The following is a 10,935-nucleotide window of genomic DNA, read 5'->3' as shown; positions in this document are numbered from 1 at the left end:
TATGAGAGCCCAGAGGTTGGGCAGTGAGCAGGGACAGTTTGGCACTGGTTGGGTGGATGGGTGAACTGAGTAGACAACATAGAGTTAATAGAGATTACCAAGAGAGAGAAAGTGGTTGTGATAAGGAGCAGGGAGATGCTGAACCCAAAAGAAAAACACCAAACCCCACATCTGTAGTATCAGATAAAAACTCTGGAAACAGGATGAGAATTACAGGGTCTCACTGTACAATATATGTCAGCTGTGTGTAGAAAACAGATGCATTCTGTTGATTCATTAAAAAATATCATATATTTATACACTATATTTATATGCAGATATTCTTTTTTTGTGCAGAGGCTAAACACTTGTTTGGTAGTAAAATGTGGACATTTATATATTTTTTGTCTTTAAATATACTAGCTTGAATTACACTGCCTACTTGAGCACTTCCTTCTCCAGAGAAAATGACTTGATAGCGTGATAAGTGAGTTCGGCTTGCAGGTCTGGCATCTCTTTCATTAAACTCTTTTTCTAGTGGAATGCCTAGAGTTTTACAGACAGAAATATAGAACTATTAGTATTAAACCGTCTTATGGTACAGAGAATAAGACAATATAAAAACCAAAGTGAAGGTGAAACCCTGGATTACTTAACTCCTTTACGCACTGGCCTGGTTGTGGGTTTGGCAAAGATCTATAGTTTTTGTCAAAACATCAGTGTCTGTAGAATGACAAATGAAATGAAGAGGTTAGCTAGACAGAGTATGTGTAAAAACAATGCCAACAGCAATGCACTCAAAAACACCTTTTCCTATACTGGATACATGGATAATCATGGGATTTCACTGTACAAAATGTTGCCTTGCTGCAAACAGGTCTTTTGCAGTCAACTGACAATCAAGGATCCCAAGTCTACAGTGAGGTCTTTAGAAGATCAAGCCAACGGCGCCGCCAGCGGGGCAGCGGAGTTGGACAGAAACACAGGACATACTTTGCTCTATCACAGAGGAGCACTTCAATTGCTTGAATGTGTTTGTTTTTCAAGTTGTTCATACAAAGCTTAAAAACTATTTCAATCACCGAGATTTAATTATCTTTGTTTTAAAGTCAATTACTTAAATTCTTGCAAAATAATTATTCAACTTCACCAGAATCCTGAGTAACCGTGAAAAAATAGGTATAAATCAAAAGAAAAAAAACATCCCTTCATTGGAACAACAGAGAACATCTCATCTCCGATAACATTTCAATGACTGGCGACCAAGCGTTCCTGAAGAAAACACACATACACACGCTCACACCAACTTCATTAAACCAACAAAAAGAAGGAAACATAAAAGGCAGGTGGTACACATGAATAAAAGGCATCAAAAACGATGCAGGTATAATGCTCATTTTCAGTCAACATTTCCACAATGTCTCTGTGACTGAGTCAGTGATACAGTGTTTCGTGTCGCCAGCAAGGGGAGAGGACTGCACAGACCAACCTAGGGTCTGGACCAGGGGACTCAGTAAAGGTTCAGACAGGCACATTTGATATATAGATCTAGAATATTCCTGACAKTGAGCCTGAAACAGTCTCAGTCTCTTGTCTTTCCATGTTTGAACTGTTCGCTTTGGTAACGGATGTCAACCACGTCAAGGTGTTTTTTCTTTTCCTTTATTTTAAATCATAGGATTTGTTTTAGTACCTAAGGGAGAGTTAAGTGCTCTGCGTTCAAGGCAGCATTACAGCCAGATCACCATGGAGGGCACATCCAGACCCTTTTCCTCTCTCCCTCTCCACACCAGTGTCCTCAGCTCTGGTGTTTGTTCTTGGTCTACTCTCCATGGGGTGAAAGTGCATAGGAGTGGGGTTSCCACCATTGCAGCAAGAATCCCCTCACAGTAGTAAGGCCTTTTTTCAAAACAACATGACTGCATTAGCGTGTCGGCACAGTGACAATTTCAACGTGTGGAGATCCAGCATGGTCATCCTGTGCGTGTATGTGTTTGTGTATATGTCTATAGTATGTGTGTGTACGTATGTGTTGTGTATAAATGTGTTTGTGTGTGTGTGTGTGTGTGTGTGTGTGTGTGTGTGTGTGTGTGTGTGTGAGCATGTAAGAGGGAGGAGTTGAAGGACTTTCTCCTTCACTGTTCCGTCCTTCCCGAGCATCCTGGCTCTGTCCCTCCTCTTCCTCTTCTTCATCTTCCTCCTGCTACTGGCGCTCCTCTCCTTCCTCCTCCTCCTGAATGACCTGGATCTGGTCGTCGGAGGGCGAAGGGGACAGGCTGGGAGGCAGGCTGTCGGCCTGCTGCTTCTCCTTGCTCTTCTCCTCCTCCTCGATGGTCTTCTTCCACACCTTGTGGTTCTCTGTCAGGTGCTGCATGATGTTGCAGAACAGCCTACGCCGTCCGTTTCTCCTTTCTGCATGGGACAACATACAAAAAAGGATTTAACATTCCATAGCTTTTTAGTCGCAATAGCAAGGATAAAAAAACTCCTGCTCTTGATGGAAATGTTAAATGCTCAATGTTAAAATTATAAAAGTATCAACTCTTGATCATATATCAATTCAGATGGGTAGAAAATGACGTCTTACTTGGTTCGAGCTCCTCCTCCAGCTCGTCTTCATCAGTCTCTGTGTCCTCCACCTGCTCTTCCTCATCCTCATCCTCAGAGTGCTCCTTGTCGATCCAGTAGCCAGGGAGCAGGCCAGCGGCGTCGTACGAGTTGCAGAGCGGCCCCACGATGTGTGTGATGAAGGACTCCTGCAGCTTGGCCAGCTGGGGAGAGGAGCGGTCCATGAAGGGGCTGATGGGTAATCCCAAAGTGGCTTCCTCATCCCCCTGTAGATGATCGACAGACAGGCAGACAAACATTTTCACTAATTTGTCAATTAAGATTGTTTTATTCATTAATCTAATTTAACTTCACTTCGTAAAGGGATAAATGTGACATTGTGTTGATTCTAGCAGTAACAGACAGCAGAAAATGAAGCAACAGTTCTGGGTAGGCTATGTCAGTGTTTTCCAACCCTGGTCCTCGAGTACCCCAAACAGTACACATTGTTATTGTAACCCTGGAAAACACATCTGATTCAACTTGTTAACTAATCATCAAGCCCTCAATGAGTTGAATGAGGTGTGGTTGTCCAGGTCTACAATGAAACTGTGTACTGTTGGGGGTACTGGAGGACCAGGGTTGGGAAACACTGGGCTATGTGATATGTGAAGCAACAGTTCCGGGTATGTGATACTGTATAACAGGATGGCATGACATTACATTGCTAACCTGACATGTGGGCCATGCTGAGTGGAGGGGTTCCATACCTGCTCATAAAACTCATTGACAATGCCTTCTGTCCACTTGAGGTGCAGATCACGCCCTTTGGCCGGCCCGTTGATGTCTGCCAGCTTAATGCAGACTTGGCACACCAGCAGCCGGTCATTCTCATTAGTCCAGTCAATTCCTGGACTGTTCACATCATTCACCTATTTATAGCAACACAACCATTCACACAGTGATTATAACTGCCAGGCTCCTCATTTCTAACAGAGATCCAGCATGTTCCTTTAAGTATCAAATCTATTAGCCATAAAGATAAGACGTATTGTTATTGCCTTTGCCAGTATCGAAATGACAGGAAAAACAAAGTATCAACAGAATGGAAACAGATTTTCTGAAAATGTGAGGTTCATCATCATCATCTCAAACCTTTGAATTGAACTCGGCGAGGAAGTCAAAGTGCTTCTTCAGGTCTGTGGCGAGGATGGCCTCGATGACCAGGAAGCGAAAACGTTTGAACTCCACGTGGTCCAGGTTGGCCAGGAAGTTGAACTCTGGCCGGGACAGGTAGAGGCTCCAGGCCGAAGCAGCGTGGTGGTTCTCCAGGACCGAACGGTCATTATACAACACCGCCTGGGGAACAGAGGGATGAGACAGAGGTAGAGGAGAATTGGATGAGGGAAGAAAAGAGTGAGTAGGAGGAAGGGTAGGTCGAGTGGAGAGGGATGCGGGTGGGTCAGAGGACAAGAAGAAAGGAGAGGGTAAAATAGGAAAGAGGTTGAAGAAGGGAACGGTAAAAGAGGGAGGGGTGAGCAGGGGAGAGGAATTGGGGTCAGTGTGCTTCAGACTAAATAATGCAGCCGGTCTAGACATGGTGGACAGGTGGGTGACTGACTGTCAACATACTGTTAATCAATATGTCAGGGTTGAGCAGCGTTAGTGGCTACGAGGAAGGCATGGCCCACATGTCAGGTTAGCAATGTAATGCAATGCCATCCTGTTATACAGTATAACATAGCCTACCTGGAACTGATGCTTCACATATCACATATCCTACCCAGAACTGTTGCTTCACATATCACATAGCCCAGTGTTTCCCAACCCTGGTCCTCCAGTACCCCCAACAGTACACAGTTTCATTGTAGACCTGGACAACCACACCTCATTCAACTCATTGAGGGCTTGATGATTAGTTAACAAGTTGAATCAGATGTGCTTTCCAGGGTTACAATAACAATGTGTACTGTTTGGGGTACTCGARGACCAGGGTTGGAAAATACAACCTAGACAGTATGCACAGTGCTATAATAGGTCATGATAGTGCAAAACACTATTTATACAGTGGTATAGTTTGTTTGCCAACCTTTGCCATAATGTTGAAGCAAGACAAGGAATTCGCTGAATTCTTAGGATTTGTGGGAACCTTTCACTGACATGTGAACTAAGTGTAATATTATACCAGTCCCTCTCTTCATTGCTTTTACCATGAGATCCAAGGCTGATTAGATCCTGTCTATGTAGAAGCTTTAAGGCCAATAAAGATCTCATCTATGAGTCACAGGGACCAAATTAATGCCGTCTGTGACACAAGCACAACACTTCCCCTTTCCTAGGACTTAACAGCGTGTGGGAACACAAATGGGAACACTTACTGAAGTGACGGGATAGGTTGAACTTTCTCTTCCTGATAAAGGTTTTACTGTTGAACAGGTGTGGGTTTGCTAGCTGAGATGGTAGAGCAGTGGCTTTGGGGATAATAACACTTACCTGAGCTGCGTTAGTGGCTACGAGGAAGGCGTTTGTGCGACCGGGGTGGTCATAGTCATGCATGGCAGCTGCTACATATAGTGCCATGAGTTCCAGAGCAGGGATGTTCCACGCCAGGCAGCCGTAGTTGTCGTCAGAGATGGACGAGCTCTTGGAGGAGGCGTATGATACCCGGCCCGGCGAGATCCCACTGTCTGAATCTAGAGAGAAGACACAGACAGCAGCTTTCAGCAACGACATACTGGGACCTCACACTGGAACTACATCATAACTGGAGTTTACTGGAGAAGACTTGACTGTGTATTAAAGTGAAAACAGGGAACTAGTGTCACATTAAGAACAAAGTATGTAGAGTAGGATTACTACAGGCAGGCTAAGCTGGTGGCCCAGTGACTCAGACTACTGCACTCCATTTGAAAAATGAAAAGGGACAAAATAAGCCCTAAACACACTGAGCTCAGCACAGACAGATCTCTATCACGACAGAGGCTTGCTCACCACCCCATCTCCCCCATCTCTTCCTCTCCATTTCTCCACCCTTCCCTCCCCCTCTCTTTATCAGAAGGCAGCTGCTCCTCTGGCAGCTACTGAAGGATCAGTCAGCAAGCGAGCCTTAAATCATTTCCGATGGATCAAAGATGCAGTACATAAAATATAATTAGCAGGGACGGGACTGGGGATCCTGGCATTTTAAACTAAACCATCTGGTGTCTGCCGAGAAAAGGCCAAACACTACAGGAATGCCTACACTGGTACATCAAGAGCCTATCATAGAACTAGAAAAGTCCCTTTCCTAAAGAAAATGTGTGCTAGCTAGCATGTCTTAAAGTATTTATGGTTGTGAAATAAGTTAGAGTAGTTATAGTGAATACAATAATAATGGTACTGACTGGTTAAAGTAGAAAAAGTAGCTAGATGGGAGAATTGAATGATTGATTGAATAGCCTACCCTGAACATGTGAAATCTGGTTTGGTGTCTCTACCCTGAACATGTGAAAGTTGGTTTGGTGTCTCTACCCTGAACATGTGAAATCTGGTTTGGTGTCTCTAGCCTGAACATGTGAAAAGTTGTTGGATGTCTCTACCCTGAACATGTGAAAGCTGGTTTGGTGTCTCTAGCTTGAACAGTTCAAGAGTTACTATTATTGTTGGTGGGTTATTAAATCCCAATTTATGCTAATTTGAATTGTTATAGTTTACAAAGTTTTGAAGTTGTTTTAATGTATGTAGCTGTAATAGTTATTTTTATATTTATTTTTTTATTTCACCTTTATTTAACCAGATAGGCCAGTTGAGAACGAGTTCTCATTTACAACTGTGACCTGGCCAAGATAAAGCAAAGCAGTGCGACAAAAACAACAACACAGAGTTACACATGGAATAAACAAACATACAGTCAATAACACAATAGAAAAATCTATGAACAGTGTGTGCAAATGTAGTAAGGTTAGGGAGGTAAGGCAAAAAAATAGGCCATAGTGGCAAAATAATTACAATTTAGCATTAACACTGATGATTATGTGCAAGTAGAGATACTTGGGTGCAAAATAGCAAAAAAAACTAAAAACAATATGGGGATGAGGTAGTTGAGTGTGTTATTTACAGATGGGCTGTGTACAGGTATAGTGATCGGTAAGCTGCTCTGACAGCTGATGCTTAAAGTTAGTGAGGGAGATATAACGTCTCCAAAAAGAACAGTAGCATTTCAAATGAATACCACTGTATTATCATGGTTGAAATGTAATTCATTAAGTGTTATGCWAATTTTTATACATTAAAATAGTTTATTGTTTATGAAGGTGTGTTAGAAAATTTTAAGTTAGAATAGCCTGAATGGTTTAAAGTTGGTCTTGTAACTTAATTTTGCTACCAGTGTATTTCTATGGTTCTCATTCAAACCCCATGTTAATTAATTCAGTTGAATAAGTATAGATGGATGGAAAGATTGATTGAGACAAGCTGGAGGAGGAGGGGCTATAGGACGGTAGGAGGAGCTATAGGAGAATGGGCTCATTGTAAGGGCTGTAATGAAATTCATGGAACGGAGTCAAACATGGGGCAGCAGTGGTTAGAGCGTTGGACTAGTAACCGAAAGGTTGCAAGATCGAATCCCCGAGCTGACAAGGTAAAAAAATCTGTCGTTCTGCCCCTGAACAAGGCAGTTAATCCACTGTTCCTAGGCTGTCATTGAAAATAAGAATTTGTTCTTAACTGACATGCCTAGCTAAATAAAGGTTAAAAAAAACATGTGGTTTCCATATATGTGATGTGTTTGATACCGTTCCATTTATTCCATTCCAGCTATTACAATGAGCCCGTCCTCCTATAGCTCCTCCCACCAGCCATCGCTGTTGGTGGGTTATTTTATACTAATGTCGCTAATTTAAATAGTTAGCTTGGAAAATGTTTAAGTTGTTTTAATGTTTGTAGTTGAAATGGTTAAAAAGCAGTAGCATTTAAAATGTCTACCACTGTGTTACTATGGTTGGCAATGAATCCATGTTTTGTAAATCTATGCAAATTAAAATGTTTTCTAGTTTATAAAGGTTTTAAAGAAGTCTGAACATTTTAAAGTTGGTCTTGTAGATTCATTTGTTATAATTTAAAAAGCATAAATCTTATAAAGAATCTGTATTCAATCTAAGTAGGGTCAGTCTGAACATCTTAACATTGGTTTAGCATTGATAGCTTAAACGGTGAAAGAGGAGATAGGTCTCAAATGTTTGCCATTGAAATGCATTTGGAGATTATTGTAAATATTGTTGTAGTTAGAAATTTATAAATGATATAACAAATATGTTGTCAAGAAATCTAAGTTGGGGCAGTTTGCACATTTGGAAGTTGGTTTCGTGTTAAAAAGCTTCAATCGTTTAAGCTCAAGAGAGCGGAAGAAATCCAATAATAAGAGTATGTAAGAAATCTAGAACGGTCTTGCCTTCAGCAAGCACACTAATAATAGGAAGTATGTAAGAAATCTAGAACGGTCTTGCCTTCAGCAAGCACACAATAATAAGGAAGTATGTAAGAAATCTAGAACGGTCTTGCCTTCAGCAAGCACACTAATAATAGGAAGTATGTAAGAAATCTAGAACGGTCTTGCTTCAGCAAGCACACTAATAATAGGAAGTATGTAAGAAATCTAACGGTCTTGCCTTCAGCAAGCACACTAATAATAGGAAGTATGTAAGAAATCTAGAGTGGTCTTGCCTTCAGCAAGCACACTAATAATAGGAAGTATGTATGAAATCTAGAGTGGTCTTGCCTTCCGCAACCACACTAATAATAGGAAGTATGTATGAAATCTAGAACGGTCTTGCCTTCAGCAAGCACACTAATAATAGGAAGTATGTAAAGAAATCTAGAACGGTCTTGCCTTCAGCAAGCACACTAATAATAGGCACAGTATGTAAGAAATCTAGAGTGGTCTTGCCTTCAGCAACCACACTAAATAACAGGAAGTATGTATGAAATCTAGAGTGGTCTTGCCTTCAGCAAGCACACTAATTATGCTAATAAATATGTGGCATATTGTGGTATATTATGGCAAAATGAAATTAAGGAAACAGAAATAGTGCTACCTGTGTCACTTCCTGTCACATGCTCGTTGTGGATCTGCTGGAATCCTGGGACAGGCCGGGTAGTCAGGTACCAGACAGCATGGAGGACGTCAGTGGCATGGACCCGGTTATGATCTGAGTACAGGCAGAGATTCACACAGGACATTACACATCAGTCACAGTAATACTTCACCACATCATGTACATGAGGTAGAAGCTACTATTACATATGATGGTGCATGTCTGTATGGTGTCCTGCTGTATGTAGTGAACTGTAGGCCTATTATGGGGACTCATTTCTACTTCATGACAACACTATGGTTAGTTTCTAGACCTGGGTAAATCATTTCAAATAATACTTGAAGTGGGCATGATTTAGCTGCCTGGAATAGTCTAAACTGGTGTAATTAAGCTAAATTAAACGCCATCCAAATACCTTCATGTTATTTTTTATATATTTTTTACCCCCCCTTTTTTCTCTCCAATTTTGTCATATCCAATTACGATCTTGTCTCATCGCTGCAACTCCCCAACGGGCTGGGGAGAGGCGAAGGTCGAGCCATGCGTCCTCCAAAACATGACCCACCAAACCGCGCTCCTTAACACCCGCCCGCTTAACCCAGAAGCCAGCCGCACCAATGCGTCGGAGGAAACACCATTCAACTGACGACTGAGGTCAGCCTGCAGGCGCCCAGCCCACCACAAGGAGTTGCTAGAGCACGATGAGCCAAGTAAAGCCCCCCAGCCAAACCCTCCCCTAACCCGGACGCCGCTGGGCCAATTGTGCGCCGCCTTATGGGACTCTCGGTCACGGCCGGTTGTGACACAGCCTGGGATCGAACCCGGGTCTGCAGTGATGCCTCAAGCACTGCAACGAAGTGCCTAAGACCGCTGCGCCACCCGGGAGGCCCATACCTTCATGTTTTTCACCCAGGTCTGATCATTTCTACATCTGAGTAGACAATAAACCAATTGTTAATATGGGCTTTGTGCCTGGACTGAAGAAAGCATAGGCAGCACTATACTCACAGGGAATATCCCTGTAGCCATTCTCCAGAGCACAGAAATAGGACATGAACTCCCTCACAGGGATCTTAAACATCTCAAACAGACAAGTGTCCTGGAACAGAGTGTAGGTCACCTGGGGAGAAAGACAACAAATAAAACACCTAGGTTAATTTAAAATCTAAATATTTTTGGGGGACATTAACCAAGTCATTCCCCACAGACACAGACAGTGAGACACTGGGAGAACACAGTGTACTCAAAACAGCACATAGAGAAATCCACAAGACAACCACGAGCATTCAGGACATCATTCAGTCAAATATCAGTAATGGGGATCATACCGTTCTCAACATTTAAACCAATCATTCAAGTGAGTTTCTACAAATAAATACATTCAACGGCTGCTTCACAAAACTACTCTTAGGCCTATGAGCCCTGGTCTAAATTTGTGCACTATATAGGGAATAGTGTGCCATTTGGGATACACCCCGGGTGTTTCTTATTCAAATATGAATTGATGTAACACAGTGGTTCTCAAACTTTTTATACTCCCGTACCCCTTCAAACATTCAACCTCAGCTGCGTACCACCTCTAGCACCATGGGCCGTGCACTCTCAAATGTTGTTTTTTGCCATCATTGTAAGCCTGCCACACACACTATACGATACATTTATTAATCATAAGAATGAGTGTGAGTTTGTCACAACCCGGCTCGTCTTTCAAGCTGTCAGGCATTCCCTTGGCAGCAAAGAGCCTCTCGGTGGATGCTGCAGTGTACCCAAGTGGTGTCGGGAGCAATGCTTGCATGCGCGTTACCACTCCACTATGTCTCCCTGTCATGGCTTTTGCGCCATCAGTACAGATACCAACATGACCAGCAGCTACATTTGGCTACATAAGGACCGTTAGTGGAATTCCCATGAGAAAGTAACGGTTAATGTGATTGGATGTTAATTATTTGACTAGGCTACCTGTATTTGACATTGTGTTGTTATTTTGCTGAACAATAGATGGTTTCATTTTATTTTTGGCAGTGAAACGAGGCTACTCAGGCGAGAGAGAAAAACTCACCCAAATGTATAGCCCCGTTGGAAAATATAAATGGACTGTTTGAAAATGTGAAGATAATAAAATAAAAAAAATACAATTCAAAAATACAATAAAAAATTACATGCGAATCATATTTTTATTTGGAGTACACCCGACGGCATTGCCCCCAGTTTGGGAATACCTGATGTAACAGATCATGGCGTAATGACAGATAGATGGTTGCTATATGGTTGGTATGTGCTTGTACTGACGTAGCTGAGTATTCTTCCTGTCTTCCCTCCTGTTCTGTCCATCAGGTCA

General features: G+C 42.3%; 1 protein-coding gene across 1 annotated transcript in view; it reads right to left on the bottom strand.

Annotated features, from left to right (window-relative positions):
• Positions 1-2,054: 2,054 nt before the first annotated feature.
• The window catches only part of LOC111975972 (cGMP-inhibited 3',5'-cyclic phosphodiesterase 3B-like), a 12,432-nt gene continuing 3,551 nt past the window's right edge, over positions 2,055-10,935 (bottom strand). The window contains exons 6-13 of the mRNA XM_070447418.1: positions 10,887-10,934; positions 9,606-9,717; positions 8,598-8,711; positions 5,020-5,219; positions 3,682-3,885; positions 3,297-3,458; positions 2,567-2,813; positions 2,055-2,391 (exon numbers count right to left, since the gene is read on the bottom strand). Coding sequence (XP_070303519.1) covers positions 2,183-2,391; positions 2,567-2,813; positions 3,297-3,458; positions 3,682-3,885; positions 5,020-5,219; positions 8,598-8,711; positions 9,606-9,717; positions 10,887-10,934 — 1,296 coding nt within the window. The 3' untranslated portion in view covers positions 2,055-2,182. The remainder of the gene's footprint in view (positions 2,392-2,566; positions 2,814-3,296; positions 3,459-3,681; positions 3,886-5,019; positions 5,220-8,597; positions 8,712-9,605; positions 9,718-10,886; position 10,935) is intronic.

Source organism: Salvelinus sp. IW2-2015, linkage group LG16, assembly GCF_002910315.2.
Source record: "Salvelinus sp. IW2-2015 linkage group LG16, ASM291031v2, whole genome shotgun sequence".
Taxonomy (NCBI): domain Eukaryota; kingdom Metazoa; phylum Chordata; class Actinopteri; order Salmoniformes; family Salmonidae; genus Salvelinus; species Salvelinus sp. IW2-2015.
Note: the sequence above shows the minus strand (reverse complement) of the source record. Positions and strands in the feature narration are given on the sequence as shown.